Raw genomic sequence first — 25572 nt, 5'->3', positions numbered from 1 at the left:
GGCTATATACAAATAGTGAGTTCTTCATTTATAGTCACTGTAATAAACACAATTATTATTGTTTAATTAGCCCATAGGTAAAGAGTTAGATAACTTTTTTTATGCTTTGTTAACAACTTATTAATAGTAAATAGCTGTCACTTGAGATTAGGTCACATAAAATGGGAAATTTCATAAAGTGCTTTAAACCAACCTTTATTAAACATTAATTGGATTAGTATTAAGTGTTAAATACATTTTTTTTTCCGTTTTCTGTTCACACACACACGCAAGTGGGCAGCCAGTCTGCTTCCAATATTTTTACTATGACTTAATTATAAACTAATACTTTGTTAATGGATTGTAAGTACTTTATTACTGTATATATTTATTAAAAAGTGTTAGCAACATTTGAAAATTAAATTTTAATTACATTAAAAAATGCACAGCGAAAAGAAGCATTTCTGTGTTCTCAGATCTACAGTAAACGCTACCATAATTCAACCGATTTTGACGCATAGATAACGGTTCAAATATACATGATATTTCAGCAACTAATAGCTGTAATTTCAGTAAAACTTAAACAAGTTATAAGGACTACTAGTAAGATCGTTAACACTGTCACTTTTGGAGCCCCGGTCACTGTTCAGTTTTACTGAGTGGAAAAAAGCCAACAGGACATTCAGCACAGTATCTACTTTTGTGTAATAGTGTGTCAGATAATCATACAGGTTAGCACGGCGTGTGTGAGTTTATGCATCAAAATCTATGATGAAATCTTATCAAAATAATGGCATCATACTTCTAGCTATTCACATCACGAGGTGAAAATTCTCAGTTCATACCTGCTCTCATTAATGACCATGTCCTTCAAAAAGCTGAGGATGTGTTTGAGGATCGGGAAGCGCTCTTTGACAGGTGGTGCTGTGCGAGGCTCCTCCATAGATCGTAAGGACAGGAGCCTCAAGCGTCCCCGACTGAAAGGTGCTTTACGTGGGAAGACTAACGGGGACAGAGGCTCTCCTGTTTGAGACTGAAGACTTTCTGAGGAGCCCGTGGCACCCTGAGAACTGATGCTGCTGGAAAGACCAGCATCCACTGATGCAGAGAATGCCTGTTCCTGTGTCCGCTCACTCTGACCTGGCCCTGCTGCTTCTGCTCCCTCAGGGGTCTGGGATATGGAGGGACTTGGCTGGAAGTCTCCCTCTGTGGTCGAAATAGATCGGAGAAGAGGAGCAGCACAGGCGCCATCTTCAGGTCTGGAAGACTCTTGTTCCGGAGGTGCAGAGATTCCTCCGCTCGGGCTGAATTGAAAGAGGAACAAACTTCTACTGATGCAAATTTCAGCTGTTAAGAGAGTGAAAAAAGGGAGAGTGAGAATGCAGCCTCATTATTTAAAAAAATGTGTATCAATTTATAGCATCAATATTTACCAAGTGACTCCATCGTAACCTCCTTCTGACTTCGATCTTTTTCCTCTACTCCATTAATTTTCCCCATAAGGTAGCGTTGTTTCATCTCCAACTACCAAAACAGTTTAAATGAGAGAGTAAATAAAAATAAATATGGTATTTTAAAACCAATAATCATAGGTCATACTAACCATCCATGTTCTGATGCCATCTGCGAGAGTGTAAACCTGCATAATGTCTTCGCTGAGACCGCTCTGACCGTTTTTAGCAACTAATGCAGGGAAGATGAGAAAGGAAAGGAAATATGGTCAAAAAGGACATTTACATGTGTGACCACTGAATTGTCCGGTTCATACAAACATCTTACAGAAGCAGACTAAATACTGCCTGTCCCAGGGGGTCAAGGTTTTGATGAGTTAGCATTACCCTGATGAATGAAGACGTGGGTAAAATGTGAAAGTCTATACTTGTGTACACATCGACAAATCTGGGATTCAAAATCTAATTTAAACTAGGACAGTTTTAGGATTTTGAATTTTAAAATAAAGAAACATTAAGTAAAATTAATAAGAAATATTTAAGATTCAAGGTGCATGCAGTTCTGTTTATTAACCGCAAGAGCGGCAAAAGTTACGGACTTCAGCTTTAAATATAACAATGACATTTTAGGGAATTTAGAGGGGTGGTATAATGCCCTATTTTTTACAATATGTAAAATAAGTCTCTGTTGTCTCCAGAGTGTGTATGAGAAGTTTTAGCTCAAAATACCCCACAGATAATTTTTTACAGCATGTTAAAATTGTCCCCTTTTGAGGGTCAGTAAAAACGCGTCATTTAAAGCCTATTAAAAACTTGTGTGTTAATCTGGAATGGCCTATTCTGCAATGGGTATAAACAATCTGGTCCCATCATCAATTTGAGGATTAAATCATGGAGTTTGTTCATAGTACATAGATTCAACAGTTTCACCAAGTAATGATTTAGAAATGTTTCAAGAGTGTCAGCAACATTTCTTTGTAGAGTTTGCCCTCTTAAACCTGTTTAAAACTCTTAAAAATGTATTCGCTTACCAAAGCTCCTAAGACTGTGGTGAAGTGCTGGTGTGTGATACACCATGGCCGCCCAGGTGGCGTTCACCGCCTGGTCCACTTTTGAGCCCGCAGCAATCTCGTTCCTGAATGGCTGCTTCTTGCAGGTCATCAAAAGAGCCCTCATGAGCTCCGTCCTGCCATCAGAAGAATCCTGCAAAGGATCCCAGCGAGCAAACTCCTTCAGGAATTCCACCAATTCATCTCCACAAGGAGCTGACTCTTCCTGTCGAACAAAATTGCACAAGACGCACAAATGTAATTAGACTTTTTTCGGACTGAAACGCACACACAGTAATATTCCTAGAACCCTCACCTGGTCGGTGTCTGGGCTGGCCTGTGCTAACGTTTTTTCTCCGGGAAGCCCACTCAATCCTTGTCTGAACACAGGCTTCCATAGAGGACAGGACAGGACATGGTTCATCAAGCCTGCAGGTAACTCCTTCACACCACGGATTTCTTCAAGAGGGAGGTAGACATGACACAAAACCAACACCATAAGTCAGTGTGTTTTCACACTTCCTCAACTATATGCAATTTATATTGTGACAGTTTAAAAGGTTAGTTCACCCAAAAAGGAAACAATTGTCATCATTTACTCACCCTCATGATGTTCCAAACCTGTAAGACTTTCGCTCATTTTCAGAATACACAAATGAAGATATTTTTTTATGAAATCTGAGAGATTCCTGTCCCTCCATTGACAGTCTACGAAACTACCACTTTGATGCTTCAAAAAGTTCATAAAGAGATCAGAAAATAACAGACTAAACCGCTCAATTCATATGGATTAGTTTTACAAAGAGACTCGATCGCTTAAATGATGACCAGATTTAATTTAGGCATTTATTCACATATAAACAGAACACTGATCAGCGAACATTAACAAAAGCTCAACCGAACCTGCTTTGACACGCAAGAACAAACCTTATTGGTTCTCATTCTCGCACGTCAAGAGAACATGCTTGAGCTTCCCTTTACCATAAGTGATGTTTGAGTTGATGAATGTTTATATGTGAATAAAAACCTAAATTCAATCTGTTCATCGTATAAAGCGATCAAGTCTCTTTAAAACCGCTCAACTCATATGGATTATTTTTATAATCTTTTTACTTTTTGAAGCGTCAAAGTGGTAGTTGTGTAGACTGTCAATTGAGGGACAGAAATCTCTCAGATTTCACTAAAATATCTAATTTGTGATTCGAAGATGAACGAAAGTCTTACAGGTTTGGAACAACGTGAGGGTAAGTAATTAATTAAAGAATTTTCATTTTGGGGTAAACTATCCCTTTAAACATTTTAAACCTTTTTTGAATTAAAAGTAGATCCATTCACTAACTTTTAAAGTAAGGGCAGGTGTAGCCATTTGAAATTTAAATATGGCTTCCTGTGTCATTCACTTCCAGTTATTTTAGCTGTACAAAACAGTCTGTGATGCTCCTTTATATTGCAAACTGGCATTTGTTATAACCGTGTTGTATCGTATTTTATGACCAAACACACTGCTTTCTTGTTCAAATAGTTTTACCAGTTAATACACTTTGTTATACTTCTACCGGTAGTTATTTATCTATAGCAGCTAATGAACCGGAAGACTCGCACATTCACATTGCAAAATAAGGTGGATACATTTACAATAATTTTTATACAGCCTTCAATTTACAATGTATTATTTGAAGGAGAACACATTTAAGTGGAATAGAGTTTTTGTAATAAATACAGAGAATAAAATTTGCCAGTCGATTAATTGATTTTCAGCGTGTTCTCTCACCGTACGGTGATTTCAAAGCCATGGTGCGGGAAGCCAGACGTCCCATGAGCCTGGACACGAGGAGCTGCAGGTCTGAGGTCCAGGACACAGTGACGTCTGGCAGGCCGTACGCCGTCACTGTGAACTTGTAACCCCATTCGTTATTACTGCTGTCTGAATGGAACAGAAACTGCAGCTGGGGACCCGCTTTAAACGTCACTTTCTGAAGACAAAAAAAAAAAAGCCCATTATTTATTATACAAAAAAAAAATTATTCTCCAAGACACCAGACCAGACTAAAAAAAAAAAAAAAAATGGAATTACGTACAAGCACGAGGCAAAAGTAATTGCATTCATTTTTAACAGAATGACCACACATTATGGAAATTGTATTTGTATTTTTCCTTATTAAATGTTTTGAGGAACTAATTTTTCTTGCAAGATAATGTATTTTAGAATTATAATGGTTTGGATCCAATTTGTATATCGTTTAATTTTTATTTATTTTTTTATTTTTTATAATTATAATAATTTGGATTATGGATGTTTCATGTTTGCAAGTTAATTAATATTAGGCTTAACAAATATAAAAATGTTGTAATATCACACTGCCTGTTCATTTTGTTTTTTGGCTGCTGCCCATGATTGGGTTACCATTACACCATTACAACTCCTGCAAACATTCTCTGACTGTGAATGCAGCAGATTTTAAACACCGCTGTGAACACAGACTGAACGCGCTGAACACGCGTGCATGCAGATAAGTATCAAATTACATTCATAACCGGCCTTACAGTAAGTGTGTCCCCGGCTTTATGCAGTTATTAATGCAGTTATGAGAGAGAAAGAAGCATTCGCGTCAATATTATTATTTATTTATTTATTTATTCAATTCGTTTTAATTAATTCGTTCATTCTTTTTTTTTTTCTATTAGTGACAGACTAGCCTAATAAATGAAACACAACGCCCTTTTAACAAGTATAGGCCAATCAATAATTTTTTATTTGTTATATTATCTGCAGCAGGACTATCAATTTATTGAAATATTCTATTTAATTTTCTATTGATTATATATAGGACTATATAGGCTATATAGCCTACTTCATTTATTAAAATTAAACTGCATGTTTCCATTGATTGTGAAGTTAGACATTGAAAATCACAGATCAAGCGCATGGGGCTGCAGTTTTCTTGTTATGAATTGTATCCTATTTTCCGTTATTACAGTTGACTACGCGAAGTGATATGGAACTGTAATACGGTTAAGACCTGCCGGAACTACTTTAGCCGTGCGGTTCCCTGAATATAATTGCACACCTCAGAACGTTCGTCAACCAATCAGATTCAAGCATTCAACGGCCCTGTAGTATAAATATATATATATATATATATATATATATATATATATATATATATATATATGTGTTAATTTTGTATTTATATTTATATTTATATATATATATATATATATATATATATATATATATATAAATACACAATTAACACATTCAGTTGACAACCTTAGTTAAAACTGCTACAATAAAAGTTTTTGTACCTTTGGCCATTTCTCCGTTCCGACCTTCATATCATATCGCACTTTCCCTCCCCTAGCATCAGTGAATTCCAGATAGTCATACCTACAAAAAAAAACACCTCAATCAGTTTAAATATAAAGCATACTTAAGAGCCACAAGGGGTCTGTAACAGGAAAATGAGTGTTTGATTCCCGTTATCACCAGAAGGTAGCAGTTGAGTTGTAGCATAAGCCTTTCACACCTTTTCTCTGTTTCACAGCGTTCATCAAACTCCACCTCGAAGGATGTGGCACCAGGACAGACAAAGATGGTGGTCTCATGCCTGCTGTTCTCATAGTTATGAGGCGACTCCATTTGCCACGTCCTTAAAACAACAGGCTGCTGTGTCTGTTGACAGCCCTCCATATCTACCTACAAACACAAGAGCATAAAGAAAACATCTGATAAACATTCTTATTAATTATCATTCATGGTTTTTAAATGGCAAGTGAAAACAGTGAAATACTCAGTTATTTTAATTCAATTTATTAGTCTTTTAATCCAATTTATTTCTTTAAGACACACAGTGAACTGACCTTAGAGAAGATGTCCTCTGTGTCACTAGACAGCTTCTTGAGCATGTCTGCCAGAGGGTAGAATCTTTTGAGCAGCACACAGTGAGGAATATTCAAAGCGCACAGCTCCAGCAGGAAGATGGTCTACAACAGGACACAGTACACACTTTATATGTACACGCTGAAGCATAATATATACATATATACAGAAACATAAATAACTGAATAAATAATGAAATAAAGATATATAATAGTGGTGTGCTACCAGCTGTCTTGCTGCCATGGCAAGGATAGATCCACTGAGTTTCTCCATGATGTCAGCTCCAGAGAAACGCTTAATAAGAGGACTCAGTATGTCTTTGGTACCTGACAGGAACTGTTCCACATCTAAGAAAAACAACATAGATGTATTCACACTGTGACAGACAACTGCAAATAAATCACAGCCGTTCAAAAGTCTGTAAGATTTTTATTTAAGAAAAAAGGCTGCATTTATTTGATCAAAAATACAGTAAAAAAAAAAGTAATATTGTGGTTGTGAAATATTACACTATAAAAATAACTGTTTTATATTTTCATATATTTTAAGATGTCATTTATTCCTGCGATGGCAAAGCTGAAATGATCAGGCATTATGCCAGCCTTCAGTGTCACATGATCCTTCAGAAATCATTCTAACAATGATTTCTCATTATCAACAATGCACTGCTCAATATTTTTGTGGAAATTGTAATCATTTTTTCAGAATTGTTTGATGAATAGAAAGTAAAAAAAAGAAGAAAAATTTATAAAATGTATTTAATAAGACATTATACATGTCTTTAATGTCTCTTTGGATGAATTGAAGGTGTCCTTACTGAATAAAATCTTACTGACCCCAAATTTTTGAACAGTAGTGCATGTCATGTTCACTATTTGCTCTGAAGTACACCGCGCTATTTGACAGTCAAAAAATTGCTGAAATTAAAGTTTAGTTACTAAACGAAATAGTGCAGTTACTGAAATTTTACACAAACATTTGCCGTTTTACACATCTCGCATATCTGAAGACAAATAAAAACACATGAAACTGGACAACACAACCATCTACATAGGGAGTAAATCACTCGCATATGCAAACAAATTTAAAATTTAGCCAATGGCTAGTAAATTTGTACGATTACAGTCGCCACAGAGGCAAAAAATAAGTTTAGCGCAGATATGATTTCATTGCCTGATGAGCTTTATGCATCGTCGCTTGGCTGAGACTTACTGCAAAAAAAAAAAACACTCGATCTTAACTGAATAACTTTTGTAACTTGAATAAGGATTCATCTATATTTTCTTTATACAGGGAAGAATATGCAGTGTTATGTTGTATATTTGTGCTATTGCTTGTTGTTTGATTATTTGTTCTTATTTTATTACAGACAGTAATAGTGTTTGAAATGTATATTTGTGTCTAATTTTTTTCAATGGCATTGTTCTTGCATTCCATGTAAAAAGTCTAGTGAAAATTACTAGCAAATGGCGACTTAAGCTTCAGTTTCCGTATAGGGTTGACTACATCATTATAGAGATTGAAAAACTCTTTGGAGTACAGTGGGATCAAAAGTGATCTCTGAAAATCTAAGAATAAAAATCTAAAAATTCAAAACTAAATTTCAAGATTTTGGCTCTTTGAAATGCTCTCATGATCGAACTCTTCAATTCAACTTTTCAATTGTTTTGCTGACAATACAATGTGTAATGAAAAAGGCATTCAAATATAAAAATGTTAGTACAATAGAAGCATTTCCACCAGTGGTCTCAGACTTCTGGAACCCACTGTATTTTGAAGGGCTCTTGACAAGCAGACTGCAAAACCAAGAAAATCACACTAACATTTAAGCAGAATTTCCCTGGCCAGATCAGCAGAGGTGGCCGTTCCTCCTTTAAGTTGCAGGAAACACCAGGACAGCAGGCTTCCCTGTAGAGCCCAGAACAGAGACAGCAGGACCCTCCAAATGGACCCTCCTCTGGAGTCCAACATCAACACCTCACACTGAAAAAAAGAGAGGGACATTCTTACATGGATAAACATCACATTACTCTTTACAAAGCTACTAGACAATAGCCTGGTTGACACCAGACCCTTCTCAGTTGTAACAGAGTGGGTCTGGGGAAGGTTCAGTCACAGCCCATTTCCAAAGGGGCGTCACCAACTGACGTCACTCAAATGCCTTTGGGCGCAATTGGATAGACCTAAAACCAATCAGAGCGATTGTCATCGTGCAAAGCCCGCCTCAACGTTTGTTATTGGTGCCTCGATTTGGAAAAATTGGAAATGGGCTTGAATGGGCTCTTGGCCAGACGGACTTGCAGAGCAAATCTCAAATTTTCCTTAAGTTCATCAGGGTTTTCCCAGGCTAACTAGACAAGGGAGCTGTAATGCAATGCATTACAATACGAGGTGTCAGCTAACAGAAGTTAATGCCCAATGTACACATCTATTTGCAGGAGATTGTATGTGAGCAGGGGTGAATAGATGAGGTTGGCAGCTGTCAACATGCCTCTCTAGTGGCCACAATGAGCAGCGTGTCCATGACGGTCAGGATAGGCGAGATGTCAAAGTCAGACGGGGCTCCTTTAGGGGGCAGCATAAGGAGACCTTTCGGGTCATGATCACTGCGAACAGAAATGAGTGAGAGACAATGTGTGAGCAGGAAATTAAGTTATACAGTTTACAGGACAAGACAGCACAGGACGGGACTGGGAGTACAAGTTTTTAGGGAGGTGTTTCATACCTGAAATAACTGCAGAGAGACTCGAATGTCAGTTTTACAGACTCCGGTTGATTTTCCTCAGTTATGTTTTGCTGAGAAAAGCAGCAAACAAACAAAAAAACGTGTCCATATAAAAAGCAATTCAGTAACAATATTCAGCCAAGACAAGTACAGTCTTAAGCAGTCTTACCATCAAGAGGAAGAGTTTGTCCCTCCGGCTTGGTTTGTCAGGGTAGAAGATGGCGGCTCCATTGAGAATGGCTTTCACAGCTTCTTTCCTCAGAGCTTTATCCACTGCAGTCTCTCCTTCAGGGCCATCCACCACTGCATAGCGCAAAAACTATGGGTTACTCTCTTAACCGCCAATCAAAACACAATGGCATCACTACATGGCTTTTAAGCGAATGTTTTAAAGACGTAACTCTTTAGTTTTCAGCTATCAATTTTAACTGATATTTTTTGGATAGTTGATACTATACTACCGTTCAAAAGTAGTGTTAGTATGTTTTCTTTTTTCTATTAATACTTTTATTCGGCAAGGATGCATTAATTTGATTAAAAGTGACAGTAAAAACTTTTATAAAGTTACAGAAGATTTCAATTATTTCAAATAAATGCTGTTCTTTCAATCTTTCTATTCATCAAAGAATCTTGAAAAGAATGATCATGATTTCCACAAAAATAGTATGCCGTTTCAACATTGATAATAACAGGAAATGTTTCTTGAGCCATTAAGTCATACAGAGCAGTATGTGAGTCTCACCTTGACACAAGTGACTATAGAGCTCTCCGACAGCTTCTGCAGGGTCCACATCTGCGCTGGCTGAGGGGGATGCTGATGCTGATGCTGATGCTGTGACGTCTGTTGGCTGGGAGTCTGTCAGGCTGGGCAGCATTGGGAAGCAGTTTTGGAGCAGCTGAAGCAGGAGAACTCGTGTCTTTACAGCCTCTTCTCCCTCACTGAGTGTACAGACACACACACAACAGAGAAACACATTAACACAGACAAAAACCATGCACATTCCTTTTAGTCCTCATTAGTTAATTATAGTCCTAAAAAATATAAAGCACTACAGCTGTTTTCAACATTGAGGATAAGAAATGTTTCTTGAGCACCAAATCAACATAAGAATGATTTCTCAAGGATAATGTGACACTGAAGACTAGAGTATTAATGCTGAAAATGTATCTATGCCATCACAGGAATAAATTACATTTAATATTTTACAATAGTCAAGGCCACACTACTCTCAATTCAATGCCTTGTGGCTAGTCTGTATTTTGCCTTCATTAGTTCATTTTAAAATATCCTTTAAATGGACCAATTTCTAAAATATACTGCATACATTTTTTATTTAAAATAATTTTACATGAAGTAGAGTATGTCACACCAAAGAATACTGTTGAAATGTCATGTCAAGTGGACTTCAGACAGAGAATTCTAAACATCTGTAGAAAGTCACATGAGCCGCGTTTCCACCACAGGAACTTTTCCCAGGAACTAGGAACTTTGGGGTGGTACTTGGTGTGTATTGACCGCAGGAACCAGGGTCTAAATTAAGTTCCGGGTAAAAATTCAGGGAAAGTCCCTGCTGGCGAGGTAGTACTTTTTCAAAGTTCAGGAACTTTCAGGGGTGGGACTTGGGCGCTGAACGTGCTGATTGGTTGAGTTCTCACAGCATTTTATTTCAACCACCATTTTTAAAAGTCTGTTGCGCTGCATGCAGTAAGAGTTGTTTGCTATTCGAATCAACAATGGAGTTTAAAAAATACAACAGATGGATCGACGACGAAGTTCAGCCTTTATTAAGCTTAAATTCAGAGGATGAAATCCAGCGGGAACTGGAAAGTAGCGCGCCACCCTATGTCACCAAACTAATTTGCCTAATCTACACGGTACTTTAGACCGCGATGGAAACGCAGACAGCAACAGGTCTGGGGGGGAAAAAAAGTTCCTGGGACAAATTGTTCCGGATAATTTCAGTGGAAACACGGCTATGATCAATGTCACAAATGTACTTTTTCTGATCAGTGGCCTAAAAATAGTGCACCATTTTTTTATGTCATAATGCAAAATCCCATTTATAAATCATTTAAAATAAAATGCATGCACAAAAATATACACAAACATTCATATTACAGCTTTACTCACATGGATCTGAGTTTGCGGTAAAAGTTCCAGAACAACAGCAGGTTGAGGTCACTAAAGTCCAGCAGAGACTTCTGCTTGGACAGAGACACATCCTGTAACATAGGCTCAGGGTTTATACAGCTCTCTTTAAAGATTTATGCACAAAAAAATGCATTATGAATTTCAGTTGTGAGTTGTGTTTAAATAAATCAGGTCAAAGTCATGGTGAGAGCCCTTGCAAGAGGACATTTGGTGGGTGTACCATATCTCTGGTGAGCTGCTGAATGAAATAAAGGGTTTTCTTCATGAGAGTGAGACCCGTAACCAGGCCTGAGACGCTCCCCTCGGCCTGAGCACTCAGATCCTCCACATCCTCCATCCGCTCAGAGTCTGGACACAAATAACCACTGAAACTCATCTGCTGAACCCCCAACCGGTCTGCTGTGTCTTGCCTAGCACACAGGAACTTCACCATCAGAAACTACATGCAGAGACAGAGAAAGTTTAGGTTAATCAAGTGTGTGTTGTCTTATGCATATAAATTCAGATTTTTGAGTTTCCATATTCAATAGAAACCACTCAAAGATGTTTTGAATTGAAGTTAAGATCAAATCATTTGTGACAATGACATTCAGAACATCATTTTGACTCGTCCTTCAATTCTTACAGTAAATATATACTTCCAAACGAAATAAAACAGACAAACACTGCAGAGAATGAAAAAAGTAGTGAAAAAGAAATCGTAGACGTGAATGAAAAGTCTGCATTTCTAAACGCATGTTATTGATCTTGTTGTGAATGATTCACCCATGAATGTTTCAAAAAAATGTTGACCTCATCATTTTTAATCAATATGTCATAATTCGCATAATTTACCTTCCCGTAAAATAACAGACTTCTCTCTCGTGACGTATGCCAGACGCCAATCTTTAGACTGCTTAAACCTCTTACAATCGACAGCTATCTTACATTAAGATTAGTTGATTTCAAAGCCTCTAATGTTGTCCAAGTCATTCATTCTAAGATGGGAGTACCTCTGTAGGTGGATGAAAGGCCAATGTTTTGGACATACAAAAATTCCTGCAAGTTTAGTTTGCTTTCCACATTTGTGTCACTTGTATTTATAGTATCTTAGCACTTTTGGTGTGAAAGCTACTGGGTTACTTTGCCAAGACAGCAAAGTTAAAAGACTGTTTTTAACAGTATTTTATTGTTTACAGTCCATTTTAAGGGTTTTATCATAACTTTGATTTTTGCTTTAAAAAAATAAAAAAAATAACTGAAAGTTGCAATAAAGAAAATGATCAAACTGCGGTAACCATTTCCATGTATTTGTTAAAAATAAGTAAAAGAAAGACACAGACAGACAGACAGACAGACAGACAGACAGACAGACAGACAGACAGACAGACAGACAGACAGACAGACAGACAGAAAGAAAGAAAGAAAGAAAGAAAGAAAGAAAGAAAGAAAGAAAGAAAGAAAGAAAGACAGGCAGCAAGTCCATACTTTTGACACTCTACATTGTTGCAGCTTGATCTCCACGTCGTTCCAGTCCTCCTCCACCTCAAACCAGCCAATGGGCTCCTCCTCACTGGTTTCTGGTATCCTTGTGCTGAAGTGTATGTGTTTGTGTGCGAATGTGATACATGTGACAGTGAGTGTGTGTGTGTGTGGGGGGGGGGGGGATGGGGCAGATAACATTGAGAGGTCAATTGACTGACAAAAACATTCTCACTAAATTTACAGCCATCTTGGCCATGTGCACACATGCAAAGACCAAAATACACTCAAATGCACTGGGCAAGACAACAACACATTCTCTCACACACTCCTAAACAAGCACCATTTAAAGTTCACGTTATAAGCATTTGCTGTCTCTTATGAGCAACAATGTTATGCAAATTAGCTCCATAAACATTTTTTTATCGACATCTAAGCACATGTTACAGACTAAGAATATGACATACCTGTCTTGGACAAATTCTTTATAGTCTTTGTAGTCCCAGCTATCATACTTTTTGAATCTTTTGAAATGTTTATCAGCATCAAATGGCTCGCTGTCATTGTAGGCAAACAACAAGCCACATTTAGCACCAATGGCTCCTTTACGCACCTGAGGTGGAAGAACACAGCAGTGCTTTAAAATAGGATGAGCAGATCAAATCAGTCTGAGTTTCCAACTGAACAACCATACAAGCAGAACATATTGTAATTTCAAGTTTATGTAGTATAAAACACAAAAGTTCAAGTGTGTACTGAAGCTTCACTCACTTTTATCTTGATCTGTGTGACCTGGAAGCAGCTCTGGTTTTCAGTGGACAGAATCACACTTGCTTTCCTCTTTCCATTCTCAGTCAGAAAACCTGCAGTTTCAAATCAAACATCTACATTAAAGTCTCAACTTTTACTTTGCTTCTGAGCAAAACAGATGATGTGAATAAAACAGAGCAGCTCAAATCATATTCATTTTCTCCACAGAGAAAGTTTAGTAGCAACGTTTGCTTTTTAAGTTTCAAAAGACGTCCCTATCCATTCCAGTACTCTGGTGATTTATCTGTGAAATACTTCACCACACCCTCCCTACACATATGTTTAAATCAGGAACATTTGGAATGTTATGTACCATCTCCAGAGTTTGGCTCCGTCAGCATGTTTTCGGGGCCAGACTTCTCCTCTTTACTCTTCACATCACATGCCTGCAGATGGAGCTGGAGGGGTTTACCTACACACACACACACACATACAGGTTTACATGTATTAATTTACAACGCTGTGTCTTTCAACGGTGAAAGTGGAATTTTGTGCAGTTATGACTAATCTCTTCTCATCAATATTGGAAAGTTATAATACAGCTTTGTGGAGCTGCAAGTGAAATGTTTGCAAAGCAATTTGGAACTAAAGTAAAAAAAAGTCAAACAAACAAAATAAATGTATTTCCTCTACATCAGAGGTTTTCAACCTGGGTTGAAAGGGGCTTCTAGGGGGTCCATGGGAAATTTAAATGGAAAAAAATATTTTAGAAAATGTGTTTTAGCAATAATGACCGAGGCTTGACCAGCACTGAAAATCAGTTTTAAAAAAACTGTTTTTATTACCTGAAAGAAATCTGAAATAAAATAAAATATAAATATTAGTTGAAAAAAGTAGTTTATAAATATTAGATACAAATTAGAAGTGTGGTGGAATGGCACCTGAAATATAATACGTTTAAGTTGAAATACTAAAATGACTAAAACGGTAATTAAAATAAAAGCTAAATAGAAAAACAAAACGCAATTTTAAAAAATGCCAAAAGCACATAACAATATTACTCAAACTTAAAAATGTAAATGTAAAGTAAACATATAAAATAAAAGCTATAAAATAAATACCATAATAGTATATACATGATACTAAACTAACCCTGAAAAAAATAAGTCTTCTTCTCTCCTGTCTTGCAGTGCACATTCATAAATAGTTATGGGGATCATTATATGTAGAAGTTCATTTGATCAAAGTATTAAAAGTCCTTTGTCTATGGAACTAATGTCCATTACCGTTGCGGTAGAGAAGTCTTAACCGGACCGACGCCATAGAGGCCAGCAGTGAGGAAGCTCTGTATTCTGAGTCCAGATGCTCACAGATGCCAGACAGAGAGATGAGGACTTTAGCCACGCTGCCTCGAGCCAGAGCGAACGATAACAGAGTCAGCTCAGCCTCAGGAGACACACAGCAGCTAGAGAGAGAGGAGGGAAAGCACTTCTGATAAGCTTTCTCAGCAGAGAATGGCAGTGTCAAATTACATTCAGATGAAACGGCTGTAATTATTCACTGAGAGAAGAGAGTTTCCCATTATTATCAGGCTGATTCGTATTGTATAAAAAACGTTTTGCATTGTTTTGACCTCTTAATAATACATTTAAACGTGCTGAGTTGAGTTTGTACAGCTTGATTCTTACTCTGCTATGCGCAGTAAAAAGCTGTCCACCTCTTCCAGAATGTTCGCAGAGAAGAATTTGGGGAACTCCGTTGAAGACGGTGTTAAGGAAAGGGGTGGCATGTGCTGTAAGGCTTTCCTGGAGAACAAAAAGTGTAAAAAAACACAGTGAAATGAATTGTTCTGAACAAATGATGGGATTTATCAGAACAAAACAATACTAACATTCAATATACAAAAATAATTGTATGTTTTTGAAAGAAGTCTCTTACCAAGGCTGCATTTATTTAATCAATTAAAAAACATCAAGAAACAAGTCTTATTAATATCAATGTTTATGATGTTATAAAATGGTTGTGCTTCTTAATATTTTCACAGATACCATGATATATTTTTAAAGATTCTTTGATGAATCTTTTTTTTTTTTTTTTTTTATAACAGCATTTTATTTGAAATAGACTTTTTTTTGCAACATTATAAATCCAATCTAGGACACTATGGCCTGGTTTCACAGACTGGGTTTAGATGAAGCCAGGATTAGGGCTTAGTTCAATTAGGACATTTAAGTAGCTTTTATAAACATGCCTTAGAAAAAAAACATTACTGGTCATCTTGAGACAAAACGGTGGCACTGACATACAGTGCAATTTGTTTTCAGTTTGAACAGCGCAAACAAGCATTTTAGTCTAGGCTAAATCCTTGTCTATGAAACCAGGGTATGTAAATCAAAAGCTGGATTTGTAGTGCTATCATTTACGAGCTTTCGTGAGAAGCAAAATTCAATAGTAATTTTTCTTGACTCACTGTGTGCTCTGTAGGACTGTCTGCGCAAGCACAGGGTTGGTTTCCATGGAAGCGGTGACCAGAGACGTGAGGAGAGACAGATACCATATAGCAGAGGCGTCAGATACTGAAACCTCTTTGGTCTTGGTGATCTGGTAGCCCATTGTCTTCAGACCGTGAATACGCGTGTCACAGCCATCGCTAAGGCAGCGTTTAATGTTAATCTGAATATCTGAGAGACAAAATGAAGATCTGTGTGAGTTTGCAAAGGCTTTCTGACTTGAGTCAGAAGAATTTGAGTTGTATATACTTGAAATACACACAAATACAGCCACTATTTACATTCCACTCATAGTATGCAAATTCAAAATACATATACACTAGTGTGCAAAAGGTTGGGTTCAGTAAGATTGTTTTGCAAGAAATTAATACTTTTATTCCATTAAATGCATTAAATTGATCAAAAGTGACATTTATAATGTTACAAAAGCTTTATATTTCAAATAAATGTTGTTCTTTTGAACTTTCTATTCATCAAAGAATCCTAAAATACTGTTTCTACAAAGATCATCAAAGTTCTCAACATTGATAACAATAAGAAATGTTTCTTGATTTCACCAAATCAGCATATCAGAATGATTTCTGAAGGATCATGTGACACCGAAGACCAGAGTAAATTGTAATACTATTTCACAATATTATTATTATTTTTTTTTTTATCAAATGAATGCGGCCTTGGTGAGCATAAGAGACTTCTTTCAAAAAACCCAAACATTTGAACAGTAGTGTCCCACAGTAAACTTCAAACAAAACACTGTGCTATTCAAGCGTGTACTCACAAGGATGGCTGATGTTGGCATTTTCTAGCAGTGGTACATATCCCGTGATGTTACTGGGGATCCTCACATCTCTGATCTCCTGCATGGAACGCCGGCTTTTCCCTACAGCTACAGACACAAGCTGTGGCATGTAGCTGTGGTCATTAGACGCAACCGCAATAGCCAACCGTCTCAAAACTATGTCTGGCTTCATTTTTAACCTGTGAAAGATGAGTCAGAGGAAGTGGTCATATTTAACTAACGTAGATATTTAGCAAAGATAACAGAATTATCTTTGAATGTGACATGATGATCAGCTATATTTGAACTGCATGTAAATGCACCAATGAAATAAGCAGCTTGCCTTATCCAGTGTGAGCGAGCGCTGCCGTCCGACTGCCAGAAAGACACTGTCTCACCGTTGGTCAGCTTGTTGATATCTGCACTGTTGGACGAGGCCTCGATGAAGCTGTAGCACTGGGTGACCACTTTGACCTTATCCATATCTGGGTCGTGATTGAGCTCCGCTCTGTACTGGATGTCTAGATCTGAAAGGAGATTCGTCAGAATATGAAGATGAGGGCCAAAGGAGGAGATGGAAGAAAATGTTCTCATATTTTATCCACAGTAAATTTCACCACTAGAAGCGCAAAATGAAAATGGTTAAATTCATGTTGTTTTCAACAGAATGCAGCAGTAATGAGTCCTAAAACCTGCAAATGAGTTAGCATTGTGGTTTCATTTTCAAGTCAATGGGTTTTTGGTTAAATGACTGAAATAAGGACTGTGGTTAACACATACAGTATTTACATGTTTTATTCTCCAACATAAAATCAGTAATACCCGAGTTGTGATTTTTTGACAAGAATTGATAAGTAGCTAAATGGGACTACAGAGGTTGTCAGGGATATTAAAGGTAAAGTATGTAAGATTATTTTTGTGACAATACATTCTCTCAATCCAGTTTATTGTTCATTGATTACTATTAGTATGCCATTCATGGGTTTATCTCCCCCAAAAGTGTAAACATTGAGAGTGATCCGCTCAGATCTGTCAATCTCTTTCGAGCTCAACCAATAGAAACTACATACTTCATCTTTAAACATCACATGATCGAACAGAAAATCTCATCTACTGACTAGCTCATTTCTACAGCCTTGTTGTTTATACTCGTGTTCTTGCAAACTGTTATAACTTTCCAACTAGCACATTTTAAATAATTATTTAAATTTAAAGAGTTGTCAGAAGCTTAGTGGTGGTGATGTTGAAGTCATAGTAGTTTGTTATTATACGTTCTGGTGAACCTATTTAGGCTTTAAAATTTATAAATGTTGTGTTCACTCTAGGGATGTCAATTTACACAAATTCCCATGATCGATCGTTGTTTAAATTAACAATCAATTAATCGTTAGCCTTAATACTGCAATATGAGTCTACTGCAGTGGCATATAGCCAACCGCATGACAGGCTCTGTAAATCCTGCTCAAAACGCCATGTTCCTCGCCAAATGAATGAGAAGGGTTTTGGTCTAAATTAAGGGCTAGCAGGATAGTAAAATGAGTCAATGTGATTGATAATTTAATTCGATAATTTAATTAATTGATAATTTGATTTAATAATCAAATATAACTACTAATAAAACGTGTCACCAACACGTGAGCGAATTGCCTTGCTTAATCGACGATCGATAAGTTTTAGTCGATTAATCGTTAGCATCCCTAGTTCACTCATTTGTGAAGATTATCTTGATGAACAAAACGTGCAAGATTATTAAACTTTTGTTGGTCACAGAGCTTATTTTCTGCAATAATCCACAAACCAATGGAAATTCCTATTGGCTTTTTGTCGAGGACCAGGAAGATGCTAATTTCTGGGTTGGCCCACACACCCACACACCCACACCCACACACAAATTGTTATTATGAGCCCACTCCCCATTTGCCATTCACCTTTCTCCTTCTGCAGCAGGTATTCCAGGAAGTCTTGCAGTACAGATGACCTCATGGTGCAGATGCTGTTGTAGCCTTCCAGCACAGGGAATGGGATGGCACTGCTGGGGATGCGATTCCGGTGCAAAAATTTCAGAATTTTGGAGGCATGCGCTTTGAGGCGGTCCTTGGACTTGGAGAAGATATCCACAAATCCTGAATAAGCATGAAGGGTAAAAGAGGAAGGAACACATCTGGATCAAACACTGACAGTCATTTGCATAATCACCCAGAATGGTCAACTATGGACATCTGTGCTCCTGTCACCATTGCATTCAAATAAATATGCCTGCTTCCACACCTGGTGTCAAAGAGCACGCCTGAAGTTGCCTGATCACATGACTGAGTTCTCCCTTAAGATTGGCTCCATTGGAGTTCTTCAGTGCCATGAGCATGTTCTCCACATCAATAATCCCGTCACCCTCAGCATCAAACTGACCAAAGGCCTAAAGCGCACAAAAGGAAGAGGTGATTTTTCTGTCTGTACATTCTATTACACAAATATCAGGACACAAAGGAGAAGTCAAACAAAAAAAGTGTCATGCTGCTGCTGGTCTCTCTAGCTCTCTCAAACCAGCTGTCTATTTCACCTACATAAACACACTCGAGCCAGCATGCGAATCATTTGTAAAGCAAATGAGAGTCATGGTTAAATCAGGAGAGGCACAAAAAGTACCATAGTTCAACCATGTTATGGATATGTCTTAGAATACCATGTAAATACCATAGTACATGAATAAAATAATCATTCAGAACCAAGGTACATATAAAAGTACCACACTGTGTAAACAATGTATAAACACTAGCCATCAGTATAGCCTAACCAACAATGTTGTGAGCCAATCCCAGAGGAATAACACATTTATTCAATATCATATGCTCCGGATAGGCTTTAAATTTAATCAGGGTTGCCTTTGGGGACATTTTCGCAGGCCCTGTGATTATGACACCCACTAGTCCACTACTAGCCTACTCCATAAACAAGACTTCCATGGTTTAGCCTATGTGTGGGACATATTGTATACATGTGTCCGTGTGTTTGTAAAAATATATATTTTACTTATACAAATTGGCAGCCAATAGTCAGATGTCAAATGTAGAAATACGTTTTAAAAGTTAGATTTGAGAAATTTCATATATATTTATTCCCAAGAAAGTACAGTACAGAAAGACCTGGCACTAGATGGGTCTGACTCCTCGGCGGTCAATATGAATTGGCCAATCTAATCAAAACCTGTAGCTGCCAATCAAAAAAAGACGAAGTACATCTAACAATGACAGTCCTATAATACCTTAAAATGTCGTTTAGATTTGAAGTAAACTAGGTGGAGACAGCCAATAAACAGCCTTTATCAAACGTGTGATCCAAAGATAGAGATTACACAATATAACCACTCGCAGATTAGTTGAGCTGTGGGGCCAATTACACAACTTTGAGTTGTTAGTCACAGTGAAACATTACTTCTATACATATTAACGTTACGCATTTAGTTAACCGGGGCTAAGGCGCTTTTGTGAACTGTCTACGAAGTCTATAAACAACATCCTTCTTGGGTTTTGAGCCTTCGATCTTTCAGTGACCAGAATTGAATCCACTAGACACAATGCTCGTCTGAGTGGCATGTCTCCTCACCTCCTCGCACTCCTCTCTGGTGGCGTCTCTGGTCTCCAGCATCTCGCAGAACTGCTCCAGGGTCACGGACTCCTCTCCGCGGCTCAGACGCTCCTCCAGCCAGCGCACCAGAGCGCTCTCGTTGCGAGCCAGCACCGACTCCGAAATGGCGACCCATGAGTCGCTCATCCGGGCCGCTGCCTCTCGCAGCTTCACCTGTTCCAGTAGCGCTTCAGGGGTGGGAAGTCCGTAGATTGGTGCCGGAGGGTTCGCCGCACTTCTTACGCTTTTCCCCTGGCTGGAGCCTGTCGCCGCCGCTGCTGCTGCTCCTCCTCCACCATTACCACCACCACCACTACCATCGTTGCCGGCCCTGGTGCCTGTGGCCGCAGAGGCCGGGCTGCCCTCGGCGAACACGGGACTCTCCGTTTCTACGTCCTCCTCATCGCCGCTCCCCGCGCCACAGCCGCTCTCCGCGTTCCCCATGCTGTTCTTCTGCGGCGTCGGGCTCTCTTCCGATCGCCTTCAGCCCAGGATTCAAGCTTAGTTTTAGTGTCAGGCTTGTGCTTTTCCAGTCAGTGCGTTCCTCCGCTGTCACTACCGCATTGACGGGCTCCGCCAGCTGACGTCATGTTTGTCAGCAAAAAACTTTGGTCCCTTCCGTGAGCTCAGCGACGCCCGCTGCGTTGGAAACACGCCCCCTAGTGTATCACCGCCAGTATTTGATCTATTTCATTTTTTAATGTTGGGCAGAAAATAAGTGCAATATTAAGCCAAACAACTGTGCTCATTTTCGAAGCTGTTTAATTACATTTGTTGGCTATCTGGAAAGGTCATTCTTTATTTAAAAAATGGAAACCAATTTAAAGGAATATGTTTAACAAAGGAACATTTGATACCTGTGAATTTTGTGGACTGGAAAAATAAACTATTTAGTATTTGTTTTATAATTGTAATTACTCAATATATTATTTTAGAAAGGATTTAGAATAGATTTCGATTACTATTAGATGTGTTTTTTGTTTTTTTTATGCCTCTTTGCGAACCTTTTTTTTATTTGCGAACCTTTTCTTAATAACTTTATATAGCCTGCCCTACAGAAACAAAAGTTTGGAAACATTAATTTTTTTTATGTTTTTGAAATAAGTCTCACCCATTGTATTTATTTACTGTATTTATTTAACCTAATCATAAATACAATTATTAGTAATATTGTGAAATATTATTTACATTTAGAATAATTGTTTTCTTTTTTAATATATTTTAAAATGTAATTTATTCCTGTGATGATAATGCTGTTACAATGATACCATTCAAACATTTGTGGTAAGAGAGAGAGAGAGAGAGAGAGAGAGAGAGAGAGAGAGAGAGAGAGAGAGAGAGAGAGAGAGAGAGAGAGAGAGAGAGATTGATCATGCATTAAGTTGATCAAAAGTGACAGACAAAAATATATATTTAATATTAATTAAAAGAAATAATTAATCAATTAATTAAATTAATTTGATAAATGCAAATAAATGCTGTTAATTTAACTTTTTTTATTCATCAAAGAATCCTAAAAAAATGTGCACCATTTCTACAAAAATGTTAAGCCGCACAACGGTTTTCAACATTGATAATAATAATAAATGTTTCCTGAGCACCAAATCAGCATATTAGAATGATTTCTGAAGGATCATTTGACACTGAAGACTGAGTAATGATGCTGAAAATTCAGCTTTGACATCACAGGAATAAATTACATTTTAAAATATATTAAAATAGAAAACAGTTTTTTAAATGTAGGCTATTTATTATTAATAAATATTACTGTTTTACCGTATTTTTATTTATTTATTAAATAAATGCAGCCTTTGGTGAGCACAAGAGACTTCAAAAACAAACTTTTGACAGGTTGTATGGAAACCTTGTGGAAACCTTTAAAACATGTAATCACTGGAATCTATATATTACTTTTCTGGCAAATGTTGTTAATAATCAGAGGTGGACAAAGTACACAACTTGCTTACTTGAGTGAAAGTAGATACTGGTCAAATATTACTCTGTTACAAGTCAAAGTTGTAAAGACCGATTTTTACTTAAGTAAAAGTACAGAAGTAGGGGAGCCTGCTTTTGAATGCAGTAAGTGAATCCTTTCGTGCGGTAGGCCTACTTTTTTTGACTGACAAGTTGTATTTATTGTTTCATGTGCCATTGTAAACATAATACGGCAGGTGTATTAGTACTGTAACACACCCTTAAGTGTGCAATATCAGAGTATCAGAGTCGGGGCGGTTGAAACAGCGCCTCCTGCCAGTTAAACCTCATGGGAAAACTGCTGTTAAAGCTACACTGTGTAGGAATTTCTCCTATCTAGCGGTGAAATTGTATGTGACTACCAACTGAATATTACTTTTAGCCCCTCCCATTCCGAGGGCTTTTTAACTCCTATGGTGGCCGTATTATTTAAAATCTGCCGGCAGTCGCGAGTAATCTCCCCCTCGCATTCGTCACGGTGCCACTGAGTGTAAAAACGCGAAAGGCGAAGCTTGAATTTCCAGGTATGTCCCTCTTTGGCTAATGTATTTTCAAGATGGAGGCGCAACATGGCTGCCGCCATTCGAGCAGCTCACCCGTATGTATTAAATGGCAGATTCTACGCTTCACTCTTAGAAGAAAAGGTTCTATAGGCGCTTCGTATTTGGAACCCCTAAAAGGTTCTATACAGAACCCAAGATAGGGTTCTTTCTTGTCATTATAGAACCTTTTTAGCATAAAAGGTTCTTTGGAGTTGAGTAAAGAACCCTATGGTTCTATATAGAACCCCAATGAACCCTTTTTTTCTAAGAACCTTTTAGGGGTTCCAAATACGAAGCACCTATAGAACCTTTTAAGGTTCTATATAGAACCTTTTCTTCTAAGAGTGTTATAAGAGAATAATTGATTAGTTGGTGGTAGAAGTAATTATACATTAATGAGCACATCTCATTTTGAAAGAACAAAGTGGTTTTTGCTATAAGAATCAACTTAAAAAATTACACAGTGTAGCTTTAAGGCTATTCAACTAGTAAACATTCAATATGACTCAAGGAAGAAATGTAAGCAAATGAATTGTTAACGGATTTGTTTGTCTTCGTCAAAATAGCCTACACATTAATGTTTATTGGGCGATAGAACAAAAATGGTTAAAATCAACCTTTAAATTAAAATAAATTACAAAATATGTGTGTAACAATATGTACTTAGGCTACTTGTACATAAAAACAAGCATTAGATGAATAGTTGTCGTTTAAACTATTATATTTCATCCGTCCCACCCCTGTGTTGCAACCATCCCACTCAGGCGGGACGTTCAAAGTCAATTTTTACTTAAATAATTCTATATTTGTACCGAATAACACATGATACTAAGAACGCATATGTGAATTGTTGATGTGTGCAAACACACACACCACACACACACACACACACACACACACACACACACACACACACACACACACACACACACACACACACACACACACACACACACACACACACACACTCACACACACACACACACACACACAATCTATAACCTTATCTTAGAAAATTACGTTAATCTCAAAAGTGTGTCAACTGTCTCGGCTCTCCCCTACTTGTTTTTAAAAGTTCTTAAGTATCAAAAGTAAAAAGTAAATGCCAATGCAATGTTTTATTATTGTTGCATTGTTGCATATGTAATACTTACAGTGCCTTATGTCTCTGAATCTATGCCTGCCTACCTCAGATCAATATCAAATGTATTTCTAGAACACATTCAGTATTGTGATTGAATGTGAGATTGAATAATATGGAAGTAAAATAATGACAAATGTTTTTGAAATAAAAAAGCCTGTTGAATTGCACTACTTGAAAAAAATATGCATTGCATTAACCATGCTTGCATTTTAATGCATTGTATTTTTAGGCCTCGCATTTTTATGGGCTGAAATTCAACATGGTTGTATATTTAAGCTGTGAATATTACAATTCAAAACATTTCAAACACATTTTCATTCATAAAAATTCAATAATCCATTTTCACCTTTCATATTTCCCTTCCAAAATATTCAAACTGTTAAAAAATACAACCTATAATATTCAACGGGCAATTTTCGGTCCACTTTATTTCGCTTTACAAATTCGCTTCCACAAATTCAGTGGTTCAAATTCGACAGTAAATTCAACAGTGACCTCCAGGAACTGCAGGAAAAGCAGTAGATTACCGAGCATAATCTCCATCTGCTGTTAATCAACCTCACCAGCAGGGAGTGCAAGCGCGTGTTGTTGACGAAGACCAGAGCAACAGTTAGAGCAAGCCATTCATTAATTCATTCATAAAACTGATTTATAGAAATGTAAGTGTATTTGTGATTATTATGAGGGCTGTTTTCATGTTTAATTCAGTGTCTTCACGGTCCCTGTGTAGTCTACATGCATCTTTCTCTACGTGAACAAGATTACAATGTTATTCCCCGATGCTGATGTACAGAACAAATGTTACATTTGAGGTAGACATATATTTCTCTTGGTTGTTTTGCCTTAACTTTATATCGCGACGATGTGCTGCAGTACTGGGGTTTCCCTCAATAATTCAGGATTGCTGGACATATAAAACGCTTAACGTATCCTAATGGACTATTGATATAGTGATATAAAAGACCAAACTCACACTTTATTGAGAAGGCTGTACTATATGGCTACAGGCAAGCAGACTCAGAATATGAACTTAACACGCAAAGTTTCACGCGTTTCCCGGTCATAATGGTTATAAAGTTGGCATCTATGGTTGGCATGACATTCGCACATTTAGGGGCCGTCTCTAAAGTTACATACGACATTGGTATACACGTTTCTAACTTCAATAGCATTGGAAGAGAATGACTTGCAGTCATAAAAACAACTGTAAGTGTTCATGTAGGTGTCAGGCATGATGCACACCTTTTACATTTTTTATATTTATTCATATAAATAGAAGTTTGCTATTGAAGTTAGAAACGTGTATACCAATGTCGTATGTAACTTTAGAGACGGTCCCTAAATGTGCGAATGTCCAACGTCAAGCCAACTTTATAGCCATTGGCCAGTAAGTTATGTAACTGGGAAACGCTTAGCGTGAAACTTGCTTGCGCGTTAAGTTCATATTCTGAGTCCATCTGCTTGCCTGTAGCCATATAGTACAGCCTTGTCAATAAGGTGCGAGTTTGGTCTTTTGTATCACTGTATTAGTCCATTAGTATACGTTAAGCGTTTCA

General features: G+C 37.5%; 1 protein-coding gene across 2 annotated transcripts in view; it reads right to left on the bottom strand.

Annotated features, from left to right (window-relative positions):
- zzef1 (zinc finger, ZZ-type with EF hand domain 1) overlaps positions 1-20975 on the bottom strand; it is a 49369-nt gene extending 28394 nt beyond the window's left edge. Inside the window, exons 1-29 of one of the 2 annotated variants that reach the window (XM_079608352.1) lie at positions 20336-20975; positions 19004-19148; positions 18664-18858; positions 17079-17262; positions 16736-16935; positions 15918-16128; positions 15136-15252; positions 14734-14912; positions 13821-13919; positions 13469-13560; positions 13165-13310; positions 12704-12809; positions 11457-11675; positions 11216-11307; positions 9827-10023; positions 9254-9387; positions 9085-9155; positions 8851-8965; positions 8183-8342; positions 6585-6706; positions 6341-6463; positions 6007-6176; positions 5786-5867; positions 4251-4452; positions 2796-2938; positions 2462-2705; positions 1583-1662; positions 1413-1503; positions 825-1326 (exon numbers count right to left, since the gene is read on the bottom strand). In XM_079608352.1, the coding sequence (XP_079464478.1) occupies positions 825-1326; positions 1413-1503; positions 1583-1662; positions 2462-2705; positions 2796-2938; positions 4251-4452; positions 5786-5867; positions 6007-6176; positions 6341-6463; positions 6585-6706; positions 8183-8342; positions 8851-8965; positions 9085-9155; positions 9254-9387; positions 9827-10023; positions 11216-11307; positions 11457-11675; positions 12704-12809; positions 13165-13310; positions 13469-13560; positions 13821-13919; positions 14734-14912; positions 15136-15252; positions 15918-16128; positions 16736-16935; positions 17079-17262; positions 18664-18858; positions 19004-19148; positions 20336-20800 (4886 nt within the window). In that variant the 5' untranslated portion in view covers positions 20801-20975. The remainder of the gene's footprint in view (positions 1-824; positions 1327-1412; positions 1504-1582; positions 1663-2461; positions 2706-2795; positions 2939-4250; positions 4453-5785; positions 5868-6006; positions 6177-6340; positions 6464-6584; positions 6707-8182; positions 8343-8850; positions 8966-9084; positions 9156-9253; positions 9388-9826; positions 10024-11215; positions 11308-11456; positions 11676-12703; positions 12810-13164; positions 13311-13468; positions 13561-13820; positions 13920-14733; positions 14913-15135; positions 15253-15917; positions 16129-16735; positions 16936-17078; positions 17263-18663; positions 18859-19003; positions 19149-20335) is intronic. The other variant, XM_079608353.1, reaches the window with a different exon arrangement.
- Between the last annotated feature and the right edge of the window lie 4597 nt (positions 20976-25572).

This window comes from Phoxinus phoxinus (assembly GCF_949152265.1).
Source record: "Phoxinus phoxinus genome assembly, chromosome: 3".
In the NCBI taxonomy this organism is placed as follows: Eukaryota; Metazoa; Chordata; class Actinopteri; order Cypriniformes; family Leuciscidae; genus Phoxinus; species Phoxinus phoxinus.
Note: the sequence above shows the minus strand (reverse complement) of the source record. Positions and strands in the feature narration are given on the sequence as shown.